The sequence below is a fragment of the Camelina sativa genome, chromosome 9, assembly GCF_000633955.1.
Source record: "Camelina sativa cultivar DH55 chromosome 9, Cs, whole genome shotgun sequence".
Lineage (NCBI taxonomy): Eukaryota > Viridiplantae > Streptophyta > Magnoliopsida > Brassicales > Brassicaceae > Camelina > Camelina sativa.
Genome location: NC_025693.1, coordinates 23152052 through 23172314, shown reverse-complemented (window position 1 = coordinate 23172314; position 20263 = coordinate 23152052). Strand labels below are relative to the sequence as shown.

General features: G+C 32.0%; 2 protein-coding genes and 1 pseudogene across 2 annotated transcripts; 2 read left to right on the top strand and 1 right to left on the bottom strand.

Moving 5' to 3' along the window:
• Positions 395 to 1318, bottom strand: LOC104715614 (glutathione S-transferase T3-like). The gene has a single exon (XM_010433006.1). The coding sequence runs from the start codon at positions 1316 to 1318 to the stop codon at positions 395 to 397; it is 924 nt and encodes a 307-aa protein (XP_010431308.1).
• On the top strand, positions 3139 to 4762 carry LOC104715613 (annotated as a pseudogene).
• LOC104711845 (monodehydroascorbate reductase 1, peroxisomal) lies at positions 9490 to 12652 on the top strand. Its single transcript, XM_010428614.2, has 10 exons — positions 9490 to 9624; positions 9979 to 10050; positions 10152 to 10203; positions 10296 to 10376; positions 10573 to 10691; positions 10783 to 11002; positions 11093 to 11211; positions 11550 to 11675; positions 11759 to 11899; positions 12085 to 12652. The coding sequence occupies exons 1-10, from the start codon at positions 9574 to 9576 to the stop codon at positions 12406 to 12408; spliced, it is 1305 nt and encodes a 434-aa protein (XP_010426916.1). The 5' UTR covers positions 9490 to 9573; the 3' UTR covers positions 12409 to 12652.

Genomic DNA, 20263 nt, shown 5'->3' with positions numbered 1-20263 from the left:
ACTCTGCTTCATCCATACGAATCAATGCATCTAGCTCTCTATCCGCAGTGTCCTCTGAGTACTTATCAGCCAGATCAGATGAAGAAGGCTGGGAATAGCTATAGTCGTGGCCCATGTCTTACGTAACCTGAAGATAAACAAGAAGAAGCAGATTAGACTTAGTACAACAATACACAATCTGATTAAGTTAGTTTATACAATAGCCGAGTTACTAGAAATTACAATAGCCGAGTACTAAAATAGACTTATATTAATTTAGATTGAAACAAGAAATACACAACTGAGCAAGAAATACTTAAACAGGAAATACAAATCAAACAACCAGGGAATACAAATCAAATACATAAGCCGAGTACTAAGCAAGAAAAACAAACAACAAACACATTCTATAATATCAGAAATACTGGGACACTATCTTGTTCATGATGATTTCTTCACTCGCACTCAAGGGTTCTTTTTTGGCTAGGAGAGTGTCTAGGATGGCCAGCTTCTGTAGTTTCTCCTTTTCAGCTAATTCCTCTTTCTTGACATCCCACATGCTCTTATACTCAGCAAGAGTCTTCACGTTTGTGGACTGAGCATTGTTCCTCTTCGCCTTGGCAGCCTTGATCCCTTCTGGCCTCTTCTCAGACTCCTCAACACTGCAGCTTGATGACTGCGAACCTTCACCAGCTTGTTTCCTCTTTGTTGCAGGCTGAGCTGGGGTCGTGTTAATAGTGTTAAGGGATAGAAATTTCTGCTCAAACCTTAAACGAAACCAACAATGTTCAAGGTTGAATCTCTTGTTATGGGCAGCGAAGTAGATATCATGTGCATTCTTCATGATATCATTTTCAGAATGACCAGAGCTGTTCTGTCTCTCCGCAGCTGCGAATGCGGCACAGAACTTGTTAGTATGGTCATTTATCTTGTGCCAACGCTGCTTGCAATGTGTCACCAGCATCTGTTCCCCACCGTTTCTAGCGTGAGGAGTGTCACAATAGTATTTTTGAATCCTGCTCCAGAAGCTTCCTCCCTTTTGTTGATTTGCAACGATGGGATCTTTTGAAGTGTTGAGCCATGCGGAGATCAAGACTTCATCATCAGCAGGTGTCCATGTCTTTCTCTCCTTGCGCTCTTTTGGTGTTTCTTGCGAGCTGTGAGGAGAAGGTTGGGAGCTGTGAGGAGAAGGTTGGGAGCTGTGAGGAGAAGGTTGTGAGCTCTGTCCAGAAGGTGGATAACTTTCCCAATGAAAGTTATCATTTAAACCACCTTCTTCTTGACTGTTAAGCAAGTTGAAGTAAGAAGAAGACTGAAAGAAGGGATTATTAGAATCCATAGGAAGAAACGGATAAGGAAGAGAAGGAATGCGAGGAGAAGAGAAGATAAGAGCAGAGAAGAGAAGCGGGTATAGAAGATGATCAATGCGAAGAGAAGAGAAGAGAAAAGCAGAGATTAGAAGCGGGTATAGAAGAGAAGGAATGCGAAGATAAGAGATGCGAGTATAGAAGAGAAGTGAATATCATTTACAAGTGAGAAAGGGAAGATAAATGAAAGAGATTTATGGTTTAAAACCTTACTTGCAATAACTATCAAAACTTAAAGACCAAACAACAAATGTCTAATCACAATTTATGACAAGTACACATTACAACTACCAAATTAAACAAGAAACTATGAACAAACAACACTAAAATTAAATACAACCAACTACACAACAATGCTACCAATTTATTACAAGTAAACATTACAACTACCAAATGAGAAACCTAAAAAAAAACACAACCATACGAATCAATGCGAGACATCATACGAATGACATTGTTAAAAAAATTTATCCAAAAATCATACGAATGACAATGACTATCTTAATCAACCAAAAGTTGTATCAAAATCAATGTCAAAAACATTTTACCAACCATACCAATGACACAACAATCACCAAATTGAAAACCTTGATAAAAAAAAATTTAACCTATCTCAATGTTAAAAAAATAGACCGAGACACAAAGATGATGATCCTTTAACATTTAAGAAAAAAAAACCAAAGTTTAACGATACTCAATGTTTTAAAAAAATTTTGACCAAGACACAAACATGTTTATAAGATCAACAACTACAGCAAAGGACAAACGACACAGACACAACTCGATCTTCACACAGAGACATAACGATCCATCGAACAAATGAAAAAAACAAAAAAAACACCAAAGAAACATAACCTAAATCATTTACCCTAATTCAATATCCCTAAATCAATAACCCTAATTCAATAACCCCAATTAATTAACCCTAATTGAATAACCCTAATTCAATTACCCTAATTCGCAAACCCTAATTATCTAACCCTAATTCGATAATCCCAAATCCCTAACCCTAATTCGATAATCGGCGCCAATCAAGGTTAAATCTCATGTAGTGGGAAGAAGACTAACCTTATTTAGACGGATATCATCGGGAGAGAAGCTCGAACCGCCGGACAAGCTTCGGGTGACAGGGACAGATCGCTTCGGGAGAGAAGATCGAACCGCTGGACGTCTTAGGTATTGAAGATCGGACCGGCTTCGGATGCGACAGAAGATCGGCTTCGTTAATCTGGCAAGATTTTCCGGTGAAAAGAACAGAACGTCGTGGAGGATCGAATCGCCTTCGTGGTCGCCGTCAAGAGGGAGAAGAAAGAACTCGGGATGATTTTGTCTCCCGAATACATTTTTTTTAGACCTAGCTTATTCGAGAACAAATCACACGGCTACACGTGGCGAAGAGGACGGTAAAAAAACGTCCCCAAATAAGAACCGTTTTTCAGATATTGGGCTTTTTTCATTTAAATTTAAATCCAATAAATATTGGGGACGGGCCAAATCCACGCCATTGTGGATGGTCTAATTTGCATCGTCCCTCTTAACACGTGGCAACGTGTGGGTGGTTGTTGTTGTTTCTGTAGGGTGAGACGGAAAAATCGAAGGTTCGAGTTTATTTTTCCTCTCCGACTCTCTCTCTCTCTCTCGACGGCAATTTCGTTTCCGATTGAAAATTTTGTTTCCGATTTAAGAAAATTTCATGAATTCTCTTGTAATTCCAAATCTGCATCTTGAACATGTAAAAATGTTGATTTGGTTTGAACTTTGGCAGTGTGTTTTGGGGATTAGATAATGTTACCGGCCGGAGAGAAGAAGTACGGTGATTTCTTCTTCTTCTTCTTCGTCTTCATATCTGAAATGATAATTCTTTTTTACTACTTCGAAGAGGCAAAAAGTTTGGTCGGATTGTGAAATTGAAGCTCTCACATTTCTTCTTCTTCTTTCTATCACTCTTTTTCTTCTCTTGCATCTTCTCTGGCCATAAACTACTCTTTCATGGTAAGCTTCTAATTACGAAAAAAGGTCTCTTTCTTTTTTGGTTGTCTCAGTTTTGGAGATTATTAGTTAATCAAACACCCTTGGATTTTGGTGTAGGTTGTGAGTTCTTACCTCATTTTGAGCATAACCGTAAGCTTACTTTGTCTTAGTTCTCTGGTATTTGTGTTAAAAAAAAGCTATTGTTATTAACTGGATTTTGATACAGATGCAGCTTACATAAAAAGTCAATTGCTGGTTTCATCAGAGATTAATATAGGACTAAACAAATCCAACATCGAAAAACCACCCGGAAGCAAGAAGAGAAACAAGCGTATGGATTGTTTTCATCTCTAGTCATTTCAATCAATTAGCTAGTGTTGCGTTTATTGATCATCTATAAGGTAACATTTTTGTATATAATTGCAGATTTGCCCTGTGAAGTTACACTTGCTGAATCAGTTGATCACATACTGTGTAGTCTCTGTCTCTTCTTGCATTTTTGGAAGCTCTAATTTTCTAAGGAGACCTGCTAGCAAAAAGGTTAGAACTTTATCCGTTAGTAGATAGACACTAGATATTAGCTTATGCATTAGATTACTACTATCTATTGCGTGAGAATGCATTAGCACGGCATATTTAGTATTTGTTGCGGTTATCATTAAGTAAAGACTATACGTGAGGCTCATCATTCATGTGGATCTCTCATTTTGCTTGTTTGTTTCTTTAGATCACTGAATTCTCGAAGCGAAATGTGTGTTTCGTGATGTTTGTGGATGAGCAAACACTATCGAAACTTGCTAGTAGAGGGCATGTTCCAGACAAGCAAGGATTTGTTGGTTTGTGGAAAACTGTAGTTGTGAGCAATTTGCCTTATTCTGACATGCGATAGACTGGAAAGGTTCCAAAGTTTATGTTCTACCAGTCAGATGGACTCAAGAAATTTGACCCTTCAGATCCTAATTCTCCTCTTACAAGTTGTAAGTAATCAATCAATCATTAGCTTCTATCTCTCGTTTTGTTTGTTAATGTTTCTTGAGTGTGATGTCTTGTTGTTGTTGTTAGATGTACCTGAAGGTTCTTTTATTGTAAGAGCCATACGCCAATGTCAAACCTGTTCAATGAAGTTGATCGGTTTACCTCACGAGATCAGTTGAGTTTTGCATACACATACCTAAAACTTCAGAGACTGAATCCAGATGGACCTTTACGCCTAAACATGTTCAAGGTAAAATAGAGATTGGTTTACCTCACGGTTTCAAATTATGAGTACATAATCATAAAGGGGTCTTAGATCATAAAAAAATGTTGTATTGATCAACCTTGTTTTCATTTCAGGACTGTGAACGTCGAGCATTAGCTAAGCTTTTCCACCATCGAGTAGATTCATAACTGTACTATTTTTCATGTTTTAATTGTATGTTTTGTTTTTTTTTCATGTTTTTGTAACTTTGTAATTTTCTTATATTATTAATGTTAATGTTATATGTTTTATTTGAATTTAAACTTTAATATGATTTTACTTATTAATTTAAATATTTAATTTTAAATATTAAAAAAATATTATTTTTTACAGGGGACCAAATATAGAGGGACACCAATGCTCGTACCAAAATTAAGAAACTCTGAAAATAAGATTAATATATTTGAGGGACCAAATTTTTGTCCCAACCAATGCACATGCTCTAAGTGTTGTTCAACAACAACAAAAACTGAACATGAGCTAAGTAACAAAAAAAAATTAGATCATCAAATGTCCTACATCCACATCTTATTTCTAATTGCTTAACTTAAACCAACCATCACATCAAAAGATTGTACTCCCTCCGTTTCAAAATATAAGATGTTTTGAGTAAAACACGCAATTTAAGAAATGACCACTTTAAAAAAAGTTTAACCAATCACAAATAAGACTGCATAATATAAAATATTAAACTAATCTAAAAGTTATATAGAAACTTGAAAACATCCTATATTATGAAACAAAAAAACTTCTCTAAACATCCTATATTATGAAACAGAGGGAGTATTATACAAACACATGCACGCGCATATATAAATGTGTATCAAATGGTCCTGCTAATTATTTTATTTGATTTTTTTAATATTTGCATCTTTTCAACAATAACGATTGATGGAACCCAAAATTGAAAATTGTGTGTTTAAGATCATTTTGAACCACCATTCAAAATTTAATTCCACTTTTTTTTTATTTCGTTTCTTCTTAATTATTCTGATCCTTCTGTCAATGTTATTTATTTCTGATTTTTTTTTTGGATGCAAAGATATATACATATTTTGATATATTTTTCAACACATTTTATATACCAAGTTATGATACAATGATTACACTAACATAAACCACTAGATTATAAGTTTTCGTTGCAACTGTATATATAAAAATTTAGGTATGGATGTTTATAAATTATTGAGTGGACGGCGAACACAAGGACAAATGATTTGAGTTATGCTATATTCTGCATAACTAATAAACAAAACGATATCAATGAGAACTAAGATCTGAGAGATGAGTATCCGAGGAAGATATATAATAGTATAGTAGAGGGGATATCAAATTAGTTTTGGGTAAAGAAAAAAAAAGATAAAAGAAAGGGGAACAAGCTAGAGAATAAGGCAACAAGTATTGGTTTCACATGTTTGTGTCGACAAAGCCACACACCCCATGAAAGGCTTGCTTGGCGTTTTTGTCTTTGTATCCATCTATCTAATCTAATCCACTCCACCAATTTCTTTTCTCCTCCATTTATCAATTCGAGTTATTTATTTCAAATTGTATATTTTGAAATTCGAACAATTTAAAATCAGAACATTGGAAAAATAAAATAAGAGCATCATCGAAATGGGTTATTACACCTATATAGTTTTTGGATGGGAGTGCGAAAAATCGTTTCTTTCAATTATTTAGAAAAATATAAAGATTGTGTGAAGCTTATAATCAGTCATTCTTATTTACAAAAATAATTGCTGACAATAAAATAGTTAACTAATCAAAAATTATATTGCACATGACTTATGCCGCTACGAGCTCCGACGACCTTAGGTGCCACTACGATCTCTTAAAGGATGATCTCAAATGTATTAATTCAAAATCAAACAGAGAGAAGAATTTTGTTGTTGTGATGATAATTTTCGTTTTTTTCAACAATATAACATTATGTAAGTTTGAATCTAGGTGACAACACTTTTAACGACATTAACAACGAACCATTCAACTAATTGTCATATTCGAAAATTATTGAATATGACTTTGCTCCTAAATTATATGCTCTTGGCTTGTCGTTTAAAAGTTTGTGTTAGATTTGGATTGTAGGTAATGTCTTACAAACTTACTAGGAGATATCCCGTGCTTAAAGCACGGGTCAATATTTTTTAAAAAAATTATAATATAATAATAAAAATTATTGTTTTAATTTTTTTTAAAGTTACTTTATTTGAGATAATATTTATTTTTTAATTTTTTCTGTAAATCTATTAGTCTATTGGAATACTAATTATTTTAAAATATTATAGTATTTTATTGTTTAAGTATTATTACAATTTTATATTGTTTGTTTGTTGTATTTGCATCATTATTTTATAAAATATAAAATAGTAATTTTAATATTATAACTAGGTACTAACCCGTGGTAAATCGCGGACTGAACATTTTTGTTTATTGAAATCTATAATAATTTATTTTGTCATTATATTATTTATAATAGTTTGTGATCAAAAATTCAGAAGCTCCATTCTCGAATTTTTTTATTAAGTCTTTTTTAAGGTCAGCTCCCATCTTATCATCCTATATATATGTTTAGAAAAATAAAAATTTTAATAAAACAATAATGAGAAGAAAACATTAATTATGGAAAATAACATACAGCTTCATCCACTAACATGAATTCCATGGAATCACCGGCAATAATCTAAGATTGCCTCCACATCTAATTCTCCTCCACATTTAAAGAATTTTAACGCGTATGAGATTTGTTGGTTAAAAGAATAAAGATTTGGTAAATAGATTTAATTTAAGTCAATTGATTATCCATGCAACCCACGATTTTTGCTGATTGATGATAAGATAATAAAATGATTAATTATTAATTATCTTTTATACCCTCAATTGTTTTAGCTTTTATTTAACAATTTTTAATGGCATTTGTATGTAAATTTTTACACTTTTTAAGGTTATTTTTATTTTTGTACTTCTCAATTAATATAGTAGGATTGTGAGCAAATAAAAATTATTAATTTATCATTTATATAAATTTAGTTTTACCAACCCGTCAATGTAGAAATTAAAACACATATTTTTCATACATTGAGTAATATATCTTCGTTTTAAAAAATTCAAATCACAACATATGCAGAAAAAATAGAGAATTTGTTAAAAATGCCCCTTTTGATATACCCCTTTTCAAAAATACCCTATTTTCTGGCCATTTTTATTTTGCCCTCTTTTAATTTTTAATGACCATTTTACCCTTAGATGAAAATAATTTTATTCAATAAAAAGAAAAACAAAATTTTCCCACCAAAAAATTTCCGACATATTTTCCCGCCAAAAAGTTTTCGAAAAATTTTCCTGCCAAAAATTTTTCGAAAACATTTTCCCGCCAAAAAAAATTTACAAGGTTTTTAAAAGGTTTTATAAGGTTTCTACCTTATAAAAGCCTTATAAACACCTTGTAAAGGCTTTTACAAGATTTTTTAAAGAGTTTTAAAAGGTTTTTTAAACAATTTGTAAACGCTTTTACAAGATTTTTAAAATGTTATTAAAAGGTTTTAAAAGGTTTTTAAAAGGTTTTTAAAAGGTTTTTAAAAGGTTTTCAAATGGTTTTTAAAAAAATTTTAAAAGGTTTTTAAACACCTTGTAAACGCTTTTACAATGTTTTTAAAAACCTTGTAAAAGTTTTTATAAGATTTTTAAAAAGGTTTTAAAAGGTTTTTAAACACCTTGTAAACACTTCTTTTAAAAGCTTTTTAAAAGCATTTACAAACTTTTTAAAAGTATTTACAAGGTTTTTAAAAGCGTTTACAATGTGTTTAAAAACCTTTTAAAAACCTTGTAAACGCTTTTAAAAGTTTTTTAAAAGCGTTTACAATATTTTTAAAAGGTATAAATTTCAATATTTTTGGCGGGAAAAATTTTCGATTTTGGCGGAGAAATTTTTTTGGCGGAAAATTTTTTTCGATTTTGATGACTGTACATTCTTGCTGTCACTCAAAAAGGGTAATTTGGTCATTTTGTATATAAAGAGGGGTAGTTTTAAAAATGGTCAACATGAAGGAGTATTTTTAAAAGGGGTATGGAAAAAGGGGCATTTTTGAGAATGCCCTAAAAAATATGCATTTGATTAATAATAAGTATTATATGAAAATTCTAAACAATTTGTAAATAAAATAAAATAAAGATGATAGGAGAATTATAATTTGAAATCTTAATAAAATCTTCGAATTTAGTTATTAAAATAATTGTATTGTATACTTGGATATAAAATCTTAGTTTTCAAAATTCTGAATTGTTTATATATATATATATATATATATTTAAATATTAGTAATTTCGTCTATAATTTATTAGAAAGAATTTTTTAAAGATTTTTTAATATTTGATCTGTAAATGTTTTTTAATTAATTATATTTATTTAAATTAGTTAATTAAGCTTAATTAATTTTTCTAATGGTAATTGAATGTAATTTTTTACACATTTTAAGGTTAGTTTCATATTTGTACTTCCCAATTAATATAGTAGGATGCTTGTTTACTAGTTGAGTGGTTTTTTTCGACTTTTTTATGTTCGAGTCCTAATCTTTGATGTTCGAGTGTTTTTTTGTTTTTGTTTTCACTTCATAATTCTTAAAATGAAAATTCTGGGCCTTAAAAGATCAGAAAAGAAGCCCAATACATGCCAAACCCATCATGACTTATCCCAATGACGTGGCACATTTGTGACTTTTCCCACTAAACATATTTTTCTGGGTAATTACTGATTAACAAAAGGACTTAAGAATTAAATCAGTCCTTGTTTTCCGTCCTTAATTCTTTCACTTTCCCCACACCTAGAGAGCATGGATCACGACGGCTATAATATTGCCACGTGTAAGCTTTTCATCCAATCAACGGTTAATGTTGTGGCCAATTAGACTCTCACTCAGCTCATTTTAGCCTTTTCTTCTTTTTTTCTTTTCTTCTCTAACAAACCAAGTTCAGCAGCGACAAAAGAGATAACAAAAGGAAGAGACGATCGGATAAAAAATGGCGGAGAAGAGCTTCAAGTACATCATCCTCGGCGGTGGCGTTTCAGCCGTTAGTATTTTTTCTCTCCTCCTTCCTCTTTTAAGTTGTTTTTTTCAAGCCATTACTTTCGATTTTGTGTTTGAGAAAAAAACACCACAATTCTCATAGATTGTTTTGGGGGACTGTAGTTCGTTTATTGTTAATTCCGATAGCGATTATGATGATTTAGGGTTATGATTCGTATGTTTATACGTCCGATCTGTGATTGATTTCATGCCTTTCGCTTCCCAGTTTTTAAGATTCGTTGAGTTAATCATATTACAATCGCTAATCGATGTATTGTTGTTGTTAATAGCTAATAGCGTAGTGAGTACCATCAGGATTCTGTTTTATCCTTTTCTCCATTTTTGTTGTTGTGTGTAGGGATACGCAGCTAAGGAGTTTGCTAATCAAGGTGTTAAACCAGGAGAATTGGCAGTTATCTCCAAAGAGGCCGTAAGCTTTGCTCTCTACTTGGTTGAGAAACTCTATTATTTATTATGCGGTGTGTCTTGTTACCCCTCTGATCTTTATTTACTCAAATATGGTTGGCTTAGGTGGCTCCATATGAACGCCCTGCACTTAGCAAGGGGTATTTGTTTCCTGAAGGTAAATTCAATTTTCTGGTTTACTTTGCAAACTACAGTACTTAGATTTGATTTTCTGAGACTTGTCTTTTTGGTTATGGATTTTTGCTACAGGTGCTGCTAGACTTCCAGGTTTCCATTGCTGTGTTGGTAGTGGTGGAGAAAAACTGCTTCCTGAATCGTACAAGCAGAAAGGTAACCATCTCACTTCACTTCACCAATATCATCAATGCTCTGCTCATCTATTTAGTTTCCACCTATCAATTATAACTGTTATCATCATCCCACGAAATTTCTCCATCACTGCATTACTCTCTACACAAGCTTAAAATACTTATGTTATTGGAACTCAATCTTGCTATCATTTTTTTGTTATTCGTTGTATTTTCAGGAATTGAGTTGATACTAAGCACAGAGATAGTCAAAGCTGATCTTGCTGCCAAGAGTCTTGTCAGTGCAGCTGGGGATGTCTTCAAATATGAAACTCTCATCATTGCAACTGGTTCTACTGTAATTACTGATATCCTTGCATTTCTCACATCAGAAAGCTTCTTACAAATTCTATGATAAGAAGAAACGTAACTCTTATCTTCTTTTGCAGGTTCTCAGATTGACTGATTTTGGAGTGCAAGGTGCAGACTCTAAGAATATCCTCTATCTGAGGGAGATCGATGATGCTGACAATTTGGTTGAAGCAATTAAAGCAAAGAAAGGTGGAAAGGCTGTAGTTGTTGGCGGAGGTTACATTGGTCTTGAGCTTAGTGCAGCTTTGAGGATCAACAATTTTGATGTCACTATGGTTTTCCCTGAACCTTGGTGCAGTAAGTTGATATATATCCTTTTGCATTCGATTATTCATATACTGTATGTATTACTTAGTTACACGTAATGAAAACAAAATGTTCGTGCAGTGCCTAGGCTTTTCACCGCCGATATTGCTGCTTTCTATGAGACTTACTATACAAACAAGGGAGTGAAGATCATCAAAGGAACAGTGGCATCTGGGTTCACCGCTCATTCAAGTGGAGAGGTAATTCATATAATTAGCTTATAGGAGTGGGAAATGCTGTCTACGTTTCAGTTTTGGTTCTATAGAAAGTTAGAAACTAAAGTCTACTGCCAATAAAAAGATAATGTAATTAGGTTCAGTTCGGTTTAATGAACTTTTCTTTGGTTTGTTCGGTTTGATTACACCAAAATTGAGTTTTGTTCCAAAAATATGGTTTTAGAATAACAAACTGAATTGTTTCAACACTTTTTCGTTTTGGTTATATGATCAACATTACCAGGACCAAATTGTCCTGGTCCAAATGTCCAACTTGTATTGTCAAAAGAAAAAAATGTCCAACTTGTACTGTTTTCCTCCAGGTGAAGGAAGTACAACTCAAGGATGGGAGGACACTGGAAGCCGACATTGTGATAGTTGGGGTTGGTGCAAAACCATTGACATCCTTATTCAAGGGGCAGGTCGAGGAAGACAAAGGTGGAATTAAGGTATCTATCTGCAGGCTGTGCACTTCTTCTCCTGTACCATTCTGATTTGGATCTTTTGATTAACCACTCAACTGTTCACGCAGACCGATGCATTCTTCAAAACAAGTGTCCCAGATGTTTATGCTGTTGGCGATGTTGCCACTTTCCCTATGAAAATGTACGGAGACGTGAGAAGGGTCGAGCATGTTGACCATTCCCGCAAATCAGCAGAGCAAGCTGTGAAGGTACTTACAATAAGGCTGATATTGTTTAAAACACCCCAATTTACGCGCTTGCATTTGTGTCTGCATATGAAAAAGAAAGTTCACAGTTTCCCCTATTACATGTTGTAAAACGAAAACTCAAACAAAACAGAGTAACATAGTTGTATATCTGAAGAAGCGTTTACATATGTGATACATTGTGGCAGGCGATCAAAGCGGCTGAGGGAGGCGCAGCAGTGGAGGAATACGACTATCTTCCATTCTTCTACTCTCGCTCCTTTGATCTCTCGTGGCAGTTCTATGGAGACAACGTAGGAGACTCTGTGTTATTTGGAGACAGCAACCCATCAAACCCAAAACCTAAATTTGGAGCATATTGGGTTGAAGGTGGTAAAGTGGTTGGAGCATTCATGGAAGGAGGTAGCGGTGATGAGAACAAGGCTTTGGCTAATGTCGCCAAAGCTCGACCTGCTGCAGAGAGCCTCGACGAGCTCACCAAACAAGGCATTTCCTTTGCAGCTAAGATCTAAGTGAAACGCCACACAGCCACCAAAACAAACTCACTTTTTTCTCTTCTATGTTGAAATAAAAACATGTTTAGCAAAATGTCTTTGTAGAGTACGTTTGCTAAAATAAGTCGTGTGTTTGTATTTGCCTCTTTAAACTCCGTGAGAAGAGTCTACTACGGGCAGAGTATACCTGAACCACATTCAAATTTTCGATCATGTATTGATTTTCTGTATTTCAGTACATTTGTATTGGGTAGAAAGTCCATTTACAATCTAAATCTCATTTAGTTAATGATTCAATCTAACTTATGTGCTGGTTCAATTAAAAAAAAACATAACAAATTAATATCATTAAAGTACTGCATAATCGAACATGTTTAAATCTTTAGAGTCACTTGTTAGCTATTACAATGTTTAAGACACATATACACAAGTTAGTTATCCTCTTATAATTGTATACTTTAATTATCGATAATCATCTAGTTTTTTTTCCCTTAGTTTGCAAATTATTAATCTATGCGCATGAGTATAAGCGCATTAAAGATGAATGAATAACTTCAATTTTCAGTGATGAGTACTTTTGTATACTGTGTCCTAGGAATCTAGCGTTATGTTGCGAGGAGTGTCTATGGGTTGAAAATAATATGATGCTTTTTGATGATGTTACTGCTTTTTATCCCAAATATGTGTATCATTGTTTACTTTATAGGATTCGATTCAAGATTTGGTAGATTTGAAGTTTTGGTGATGGTATGGCATTAGTGACATTGACATACATATATGTAAACATGTGTTGTTTCTTTTTGTTGATAAAATTTGTGTTTAAAATCGACTAAACAAAAACGGAGAAAATTGTCTTCATTTTTGTTTTAGGTATATAATTTAATTTTGCGTTTCTTTGAACGAAACCTGGTTTGGACACTAACAAAAACGCTACAATCAAAATCATAATAAGTGTTTGAGCCAAACACCGTTAATTAATTAGCATAACGAGAGATGTGTGTGATACATATTCATAAGTTTTGTTGGTGGGGCAAAACTCTATATACTTATTAAGTATGGAGGTCGTACTGTTAGGTCTTCGTCTTAAATATAAAGTAAATCAGAAATAAATACTAGGACAGTGAAGGACAACCAAAATTCACCAGAATTATTCATTCAATACTCTTATCTCTTTCTTTTTTTGTAATAAATACTCCATAATTCCCCATATGCTTAATTAATTTGTGAGGAGGAGGAGGACGAATAAGTTGATTTTACGTGTCTACGTTTTTCCCCTAAAAAGAGCAAATATGGTAGGGACATACATTTATGACTTAATATATTCAACCTAATCCACTATTTTGGAATAGTTGTACGTTGACGGAAAAATCAAAATTAAATATATAGTCTTAAGTTTTTATTTTATTTTAATTTTTGTCGACGAGTAGATGTAATTTTATGTGTGTTCAAGTATGACTTTTTTTATAATTTACAAGTACAGATTTTATGATCAGTTTCAACGTTGTTAATTGTATTTAAAACTATAATAAGCGTTTGTTTGACTAAAAATAAATATAAAATTACCTAACCGTTTATTTATTTTGTCAAATCATTAGTATTTTCTACACGTATTTTCTAAACATATTCACAACAATTTTTTTAAAAATACAAATCTCTATATAAATAAGAGAGAACTACAAAAATGCTTCCGGGTCGGGTCAATTGCAGAAAATAACCCGAAATTAAAGCTGTCGGATTCGGATAAAAATAAACCTGCGACGAATTAAATGGGTTGTCGGGTTATTAAAAAAAAAACACATCTATAAATAAAAATCATAAATGTAAACATTAATAAATTTTTCATAAACGATTCCTAATTAACTGCTTCCATAAATCTTAACAAAATATTTCACATATGGCATACTGATTTATCATTATAAACTTATCATTAACTGCCTCCATAAATCTTAATAAAATATTTCACATATGGCATTTATTGATTTCGAAAATATTGTTCAGTCTTGAACTTTAGGAAACTTATAAAGTTAAGCAATTGTTTTAGATTCATTGTATAAAATTTGCATTTATTAAAAACTTAACAATAAAATCTAAATCAAATCAACATTATTTGTAAAATCAAACTTAACAAAAATATTCCGTAAACTGAGGATATAGCATTTACCCTGGCAGCAGGCTCAGGAGGAGGGTGACGATGCGGATTCAATTGGCCAGCCTTTGGTTGTTGAGCCTGGTTTTCGGAGGACACCCTTTTCTCTTCCACTGGTTTTTACAGGTGTTCGTTGTTTCGTTGATGGCTCTTGGAAGTCAGGCGACCGTTTCGCAGGAGCTGGCTGGTTTTGTACCAAGCCGCAGGACCCGACGCCAAGTATGGGAGCTACTAACTTTCGAAGGAGTCTCTCCCCCTACACGCTGAAGTCGAGGCTTTCATTTGGGCAATACGCTGCATGATCGGACATGATTAACATGACGTGGTGTTTTACTCAGACTGCGCTGACTTGGTGAAGATGGTGTCTTCGCCACAAGACTGGCCGGCGTTCTCCACTTATCTCGAGGACATTACGATGGACAGGGAGGAATTTTCTTCTTTTTCCTTATCTTTTATTCCTACGACTGCAAATGTAAAAGCAGATCTCTTGGCACGCTGTTCGCGCACATCTCCGCATAATGTTTTGTATGTAAACAATTTCCCTCCGCATTGGCTCATCTGAGCTAATCTGTTGTTGACAAAAAAAAAAAAAAAAGGATTTCACAAATAATAGAGATCTCAATATTACTCTAACGAAAAAGAAAAAAATATCCCACATCGATTAAATTTTTTTTGACAAAGGTTCACAAGCATTATGTATAGGACTAATATGTTTCTAACTTCTAATGAGTAGTTTGATAAATCAGGGGTCCAAATTTGAAAATTATATATAAAGCATTTAATACAATTTAAGTTTTAAAAGTTTAAATTATTATTAATATATTGAAACTTTTAAAAGTTCTAAGCTTTTAAAAAGTTTTAAAATATTATAATATTTAAATTATTAAAATTTAAACATATTAAAAATATCAAAACGTTTAAAAGGTTCAAATGTTATAAACTTTGTAAAAGTTTAAAATATTATTAAAATTACACTCTATAAAAGTTTAAGTTTTATTAACATTTTAACTCTTTATTTTATATTAAAGTTTAAAATATATGTTAGTTGTGATTGTTATTTCTTAAAAAAAAAAAGTTTTAGAGATAAAAAAAATATTTTCGAATTTAGTCAGTTAATGTTAATGAAAAAAAAAAATATAATTTTAAATAAATATCATTAATATTTATATATATATATATATATAATTTGAATATTTCATTATTTTGTGATATGGAAAGTATCTAATTCAAATATTTCATTGTTTTGTAAATCTATCGAGCTCATATGTTCTTATGCGAGATGTATACAATTTCATTCAATATTTTAGCAAATTATGATGCAGATTACGATGAAATCTTATATTTTAAATTTTTAAATTTTTTAATTTTTTAAAATATAAACCTTCCATATGTTATTCTAAAATACATTTTTTAATTTCTTTGAATTTAAAAATTTTCTTTTGTAAAATTAAAATTTTTGATTATAAATGTAAAATTAGATTAGGTATTTCCTACTTTAACTACAAACAATGATCAAATATTACTCATTTTCATATCACTATTCTTTTAAAAAGTACATTGACTGGCTTGCGAAACTCACAATCACATGATAGAACGGGTCAAAATTGATATTTTAAGAAAGGCAATCCTTTGTGGGTTGGTTTGTCATAACAAAAATTGTGAGTTAGTAATTTTACAGATGAAGATGAAGTGTTGGTCCTATAAGGTTTATCCCATGCAATCCCATACTCACTTTTTTTTTCTTCTACTATTTTGTTCAAACTCATTACATAAATATATCTTTCATATAGTACTATAATAAAAAAATAACATATTCAAATATTTCTCCGCGCTGTAGCGCGGGTCCGATCCTAGTAAATAAATAAATAAGCAGTCATCCGATCCAGTTTCGTCATCTTAGGATAAAACCTCTGTTTTAGAAATCGTTAGGCGCTAGTCAGGCGGTGGGTGTGGGCTTAGCGCATAGCAGAAAAATCAGAGATTAAACAAGAATTAATCAGAAACTAGTTTTAGGGTTATTTTATTAAATTAATAGTAAAATAAAAATATATAGTATTAAATATATGTATAATTTTGTTTATGTTAAAATAAAAATATCAAATAAAATATAAAACTATAGAATTATCTTTAAAATTACGGAAAACACATAAAAACGTAACTTTAAAAGAAAATTTGTGATTTTCATTAAAAGTTTGTACATTAGTTATTGTAAAAGATCATGAACTCTTAATTTAAATGTTTAAATAACAAAAAAAAATACATATTTGGTTTATATTTGGCTCTAAAAATAATCATTATATACAAAATTAAGCGTAAAATAATTGGATTAGACGATTTATAATCAAATTAAATAATCGATGCTAGGCGGAAATTAATTATTAATCAAGACAGAGAGGATGAGCCTAACGATTTTGCGGGGCGTAATCGGTACTAGGCGGAAATTTTTAGAACAGGGGGTAAAACACTAAAACCCTTGCTAAAATGTTTATTTTTTCACACTATAGTAAATAGTACACCAATTGCAACCTCAATAATTCATGTACCTCGTCGTGTCATACAATGCTATCTGCTAGCTTTCTCACTACCCTGTACGGGCCTTCACACATATTCATCTCATTATCATCGATTGTCTAGGTTTTTTAATCTTCTTATAGCATATAAACAAAACAATGTTATATATTGTCTCTGTTTTTTTACATAAGATGTGATTGCGAAGATGGTTAAGATGTGGTAGTATAGTATATATATAGTTGAATGCATAAAATATGTGTCGATACATATACGATCGTCATGCAATAGTTACATTATTGGGATAATGCAGCAAATGGATGCCGTATTATTTTACAATTCTCTTTGTAGCTCAAGTTATAGACATACTAACTAACACCTTATCTTATATTGCAATGTCTTTCTCATGCTGAAATGATTAATCTTTTTGCCCAATGTTTAATTGATTATCAGAATATTACATGGTTTATATATACTATGACATTACTTAAAATAACACAAAACTTTCATTTGATTTTTACACGTACTAAAGGAATATATAAAACTAATGTATATTTGCTTTTAAAAAGTGAAGCATGTTTAGATTGGTCAGATCTTTTATCAGCCGATTTTTGTTGACCCATACAGTGAATTTGTGTTTGGAATGTGCTTTTATGAGGTAGCTTTTTTTATTTTATTTTGTTCGTGGCTGTAATTCAATTAATTTACAAATCTGCGACTCGCTACTAGTAGTCATGTAATGAAGGTCGGGGTCTCGGGGATACACAAATATTAACATTTGACAGTAGTAGAATAGAGATGAATACTATAACTTTTTTGTTAAAACAGATTAATATAGCTTTGATAAATGTTGTTAATAGATAAATAAATGTTTAGTTAGGATTTTTAATTTATACGAAAAATCTTAAACGATACTTTAATAGGAAAATTTGTATTTAACAAGAACGGGTAATATCATATTCATTGACAGATAGTCTACGACGCTTTATTCGAAGAAATCTCGTGGAACTCGTCAAGAGCTCTCATCACGTAACAGACAAAATTTTCCAAGCTGTAGTGGAACAATTTGGTGGTCGGATAAATTATATCCATCAATATCCTAGGGAAACACATTGTAGAGAAAAGTTCTTCGGTTCGGTGGGTATCTAAATATCTAAAGTCGTTTAGTTGTACTAACGCAACGTCGATCATTGAACCTAACACATTTTAACGCAACGTCGACATATTGAAGTTGAACCTAACATATTTTGAAGTCTTTTGGTTTTAGAGATGGTTTAATTAGCACCTTTGGAAATCATAAATGGAATACTATAATATACTACTAATATTTTAGATATTTTATATGAATTGGTAGAAAAATATTAATACAGCACATAAAACCAAAACACCACGATATTGATACATATATAGACTATAGACTATATAGTGTCTACTGTATGTCTTTGGAGAGAGTGACCCGTACATATACGAGCAAATCAATGAGAATCACATGCAAAGAGATAGAGTCGTTGGTAGTGGTCGTCCGACGAAGTCCGATCACGTGGACCACATGCTTCTTCCGACTGCTTTCTACGTTTCTTCGTCACTCTTCAACCAAACAAATTTATATACCATTTTTGTTTTGTATATATACCAAATTACCAATTCAATATTAATTAATATATAGATCACTTTACATGGTGTAGAAGAACGTAGAAATTATATATGCATGCATCGTGTCGATTACTATAAATATAATTTATGAGACATTAGATGGGAATTAGCAAAATGTTCTGAATTAATTAATGGTTTATACCGGTTACAATATTACTCTCATTAAATTAGAATAGAAGATGAGTTTACAACTCAGAAGAGGTACGTACCACTACCTCACATTTGACAAGTGCATCTAAACCACAACCGTTTAATTAAATTCAAAAAAAAAAAAAAAACTAATTAATCGATGACTGATTAGCTCCTACATGCCGATCATGTCAACGTACCTTCCATATATAATTTAATCATGGGAATGTACGAAAAAACAACAATTCAGCCCTCGATATCTAACCGAACGAAATTTTAATTAACTAATTTTAATTTATCACAATTTGAAACTCAAATTCTTTCAATAGGTACTACCTTGAAACCAAAGTCAAATTAGCCAACCTCCAACGTATGATTTAGGTCAGGACTAGTTTGACTAATTTAACGTGCATGTGTGCGTTTTGTTAATATTATATATATTTATATGTTTATATATAAATACTTTGATTACATTTCAAATACTATGGCCGTACGTACGTAAGTTTCAAATATTATATATATATATATATATATATATTTATGTTTATATATAAAATACTTTGATTACATTTCAAATACTATTTATCAGGTGGCCACTACTCATATTTGGACTTCGGACTCACGTCACCCATTATTATTTGAATAATAAATAGTCTAAAAAACATATACAACTTTTGTTAAAATTGTGCAAATGTAATTCCATTGTCACAGCTAGAGAGAAGCACATAAGTCCATATGTCCCTGAATCGAATACTTGAAGCTTAAATTCCAAAAAAAGTTTAGAAAAGAATAAAACGTTGAGGAATACTTTGGTTATGGTCTATAATTTTTGTTGACTAATTTGTCCTTTCTTGACAAATTTTCATGACATGTTTAGTCCGCACGACGAATACAAAATTTGTGATTTTCCTTTTACATTTCCTCAACATCATATGGTGTATACTCAATTATACAAACATAAGGTGATTATAATAAGACGCTATATATTATTGTGTTGGAGCAAGACATGTGTTTTTTACCATTGTTTATGTCGGTATATATATTATAAAATTTCGTATTGAGTCACTAAAATGAATTCTGTGGATGTCGGTTGATGTCTCGTCTCTCTTCTGAACATCGTAACTTTTTTTTTGGCCTTTTGTATAGTGCCACTTATTTGGAAGTCTTATTCCAATGATAGTTGAAAGTTTTAAACGATACCACTATTTCCAGTATGAGAGGCTTGTCACTTCCGCACGCGTGATTAATTGTTACATGTCGTTGTAATAAATATGATGATAAAAATGAGAAGGAACATAGTGAATGTATACTTAATAAAACTGAAGGATGTTTGGAACTGCAGAAGTATATTAATTCTTTTATCATAAGAAAAAGAATACTCTTACTATAATTTTCAACAAAATTTAACCTGACATCGCATGTTTTTCTGATGCACTT

Coding starts and splice junctions, on each gene's coding strand:
- LOC104715614 (XM_010433006.1), bottom strand. CDS start 1,318: ATGGATTCTAATAATCCCTTCTTTCAGTCTTCTTCTTACTTCAACTTG.
- LOC104711845 (XM_010428614.2), top strand. CDS start 9,574: ATGGCGGAGAAGAGCTTCAAGTACATCATCCTCGGCGGTGGCGTTTCA. Junction 11,212..11,549: donor CCGCTCATTCAAGTGGAGAG/GTAATTCATATA, acceptor GTTTTCCTCCAG/GTGAAGGAAGTACAACTCAA. Junction 11,900..12,084: donor CAGCAGAGCAAGCTGTGAAG/GTACTTACAATA, acceptor ACATTGTGGCAG/GCGATCAAAGCGGCTGAGGG.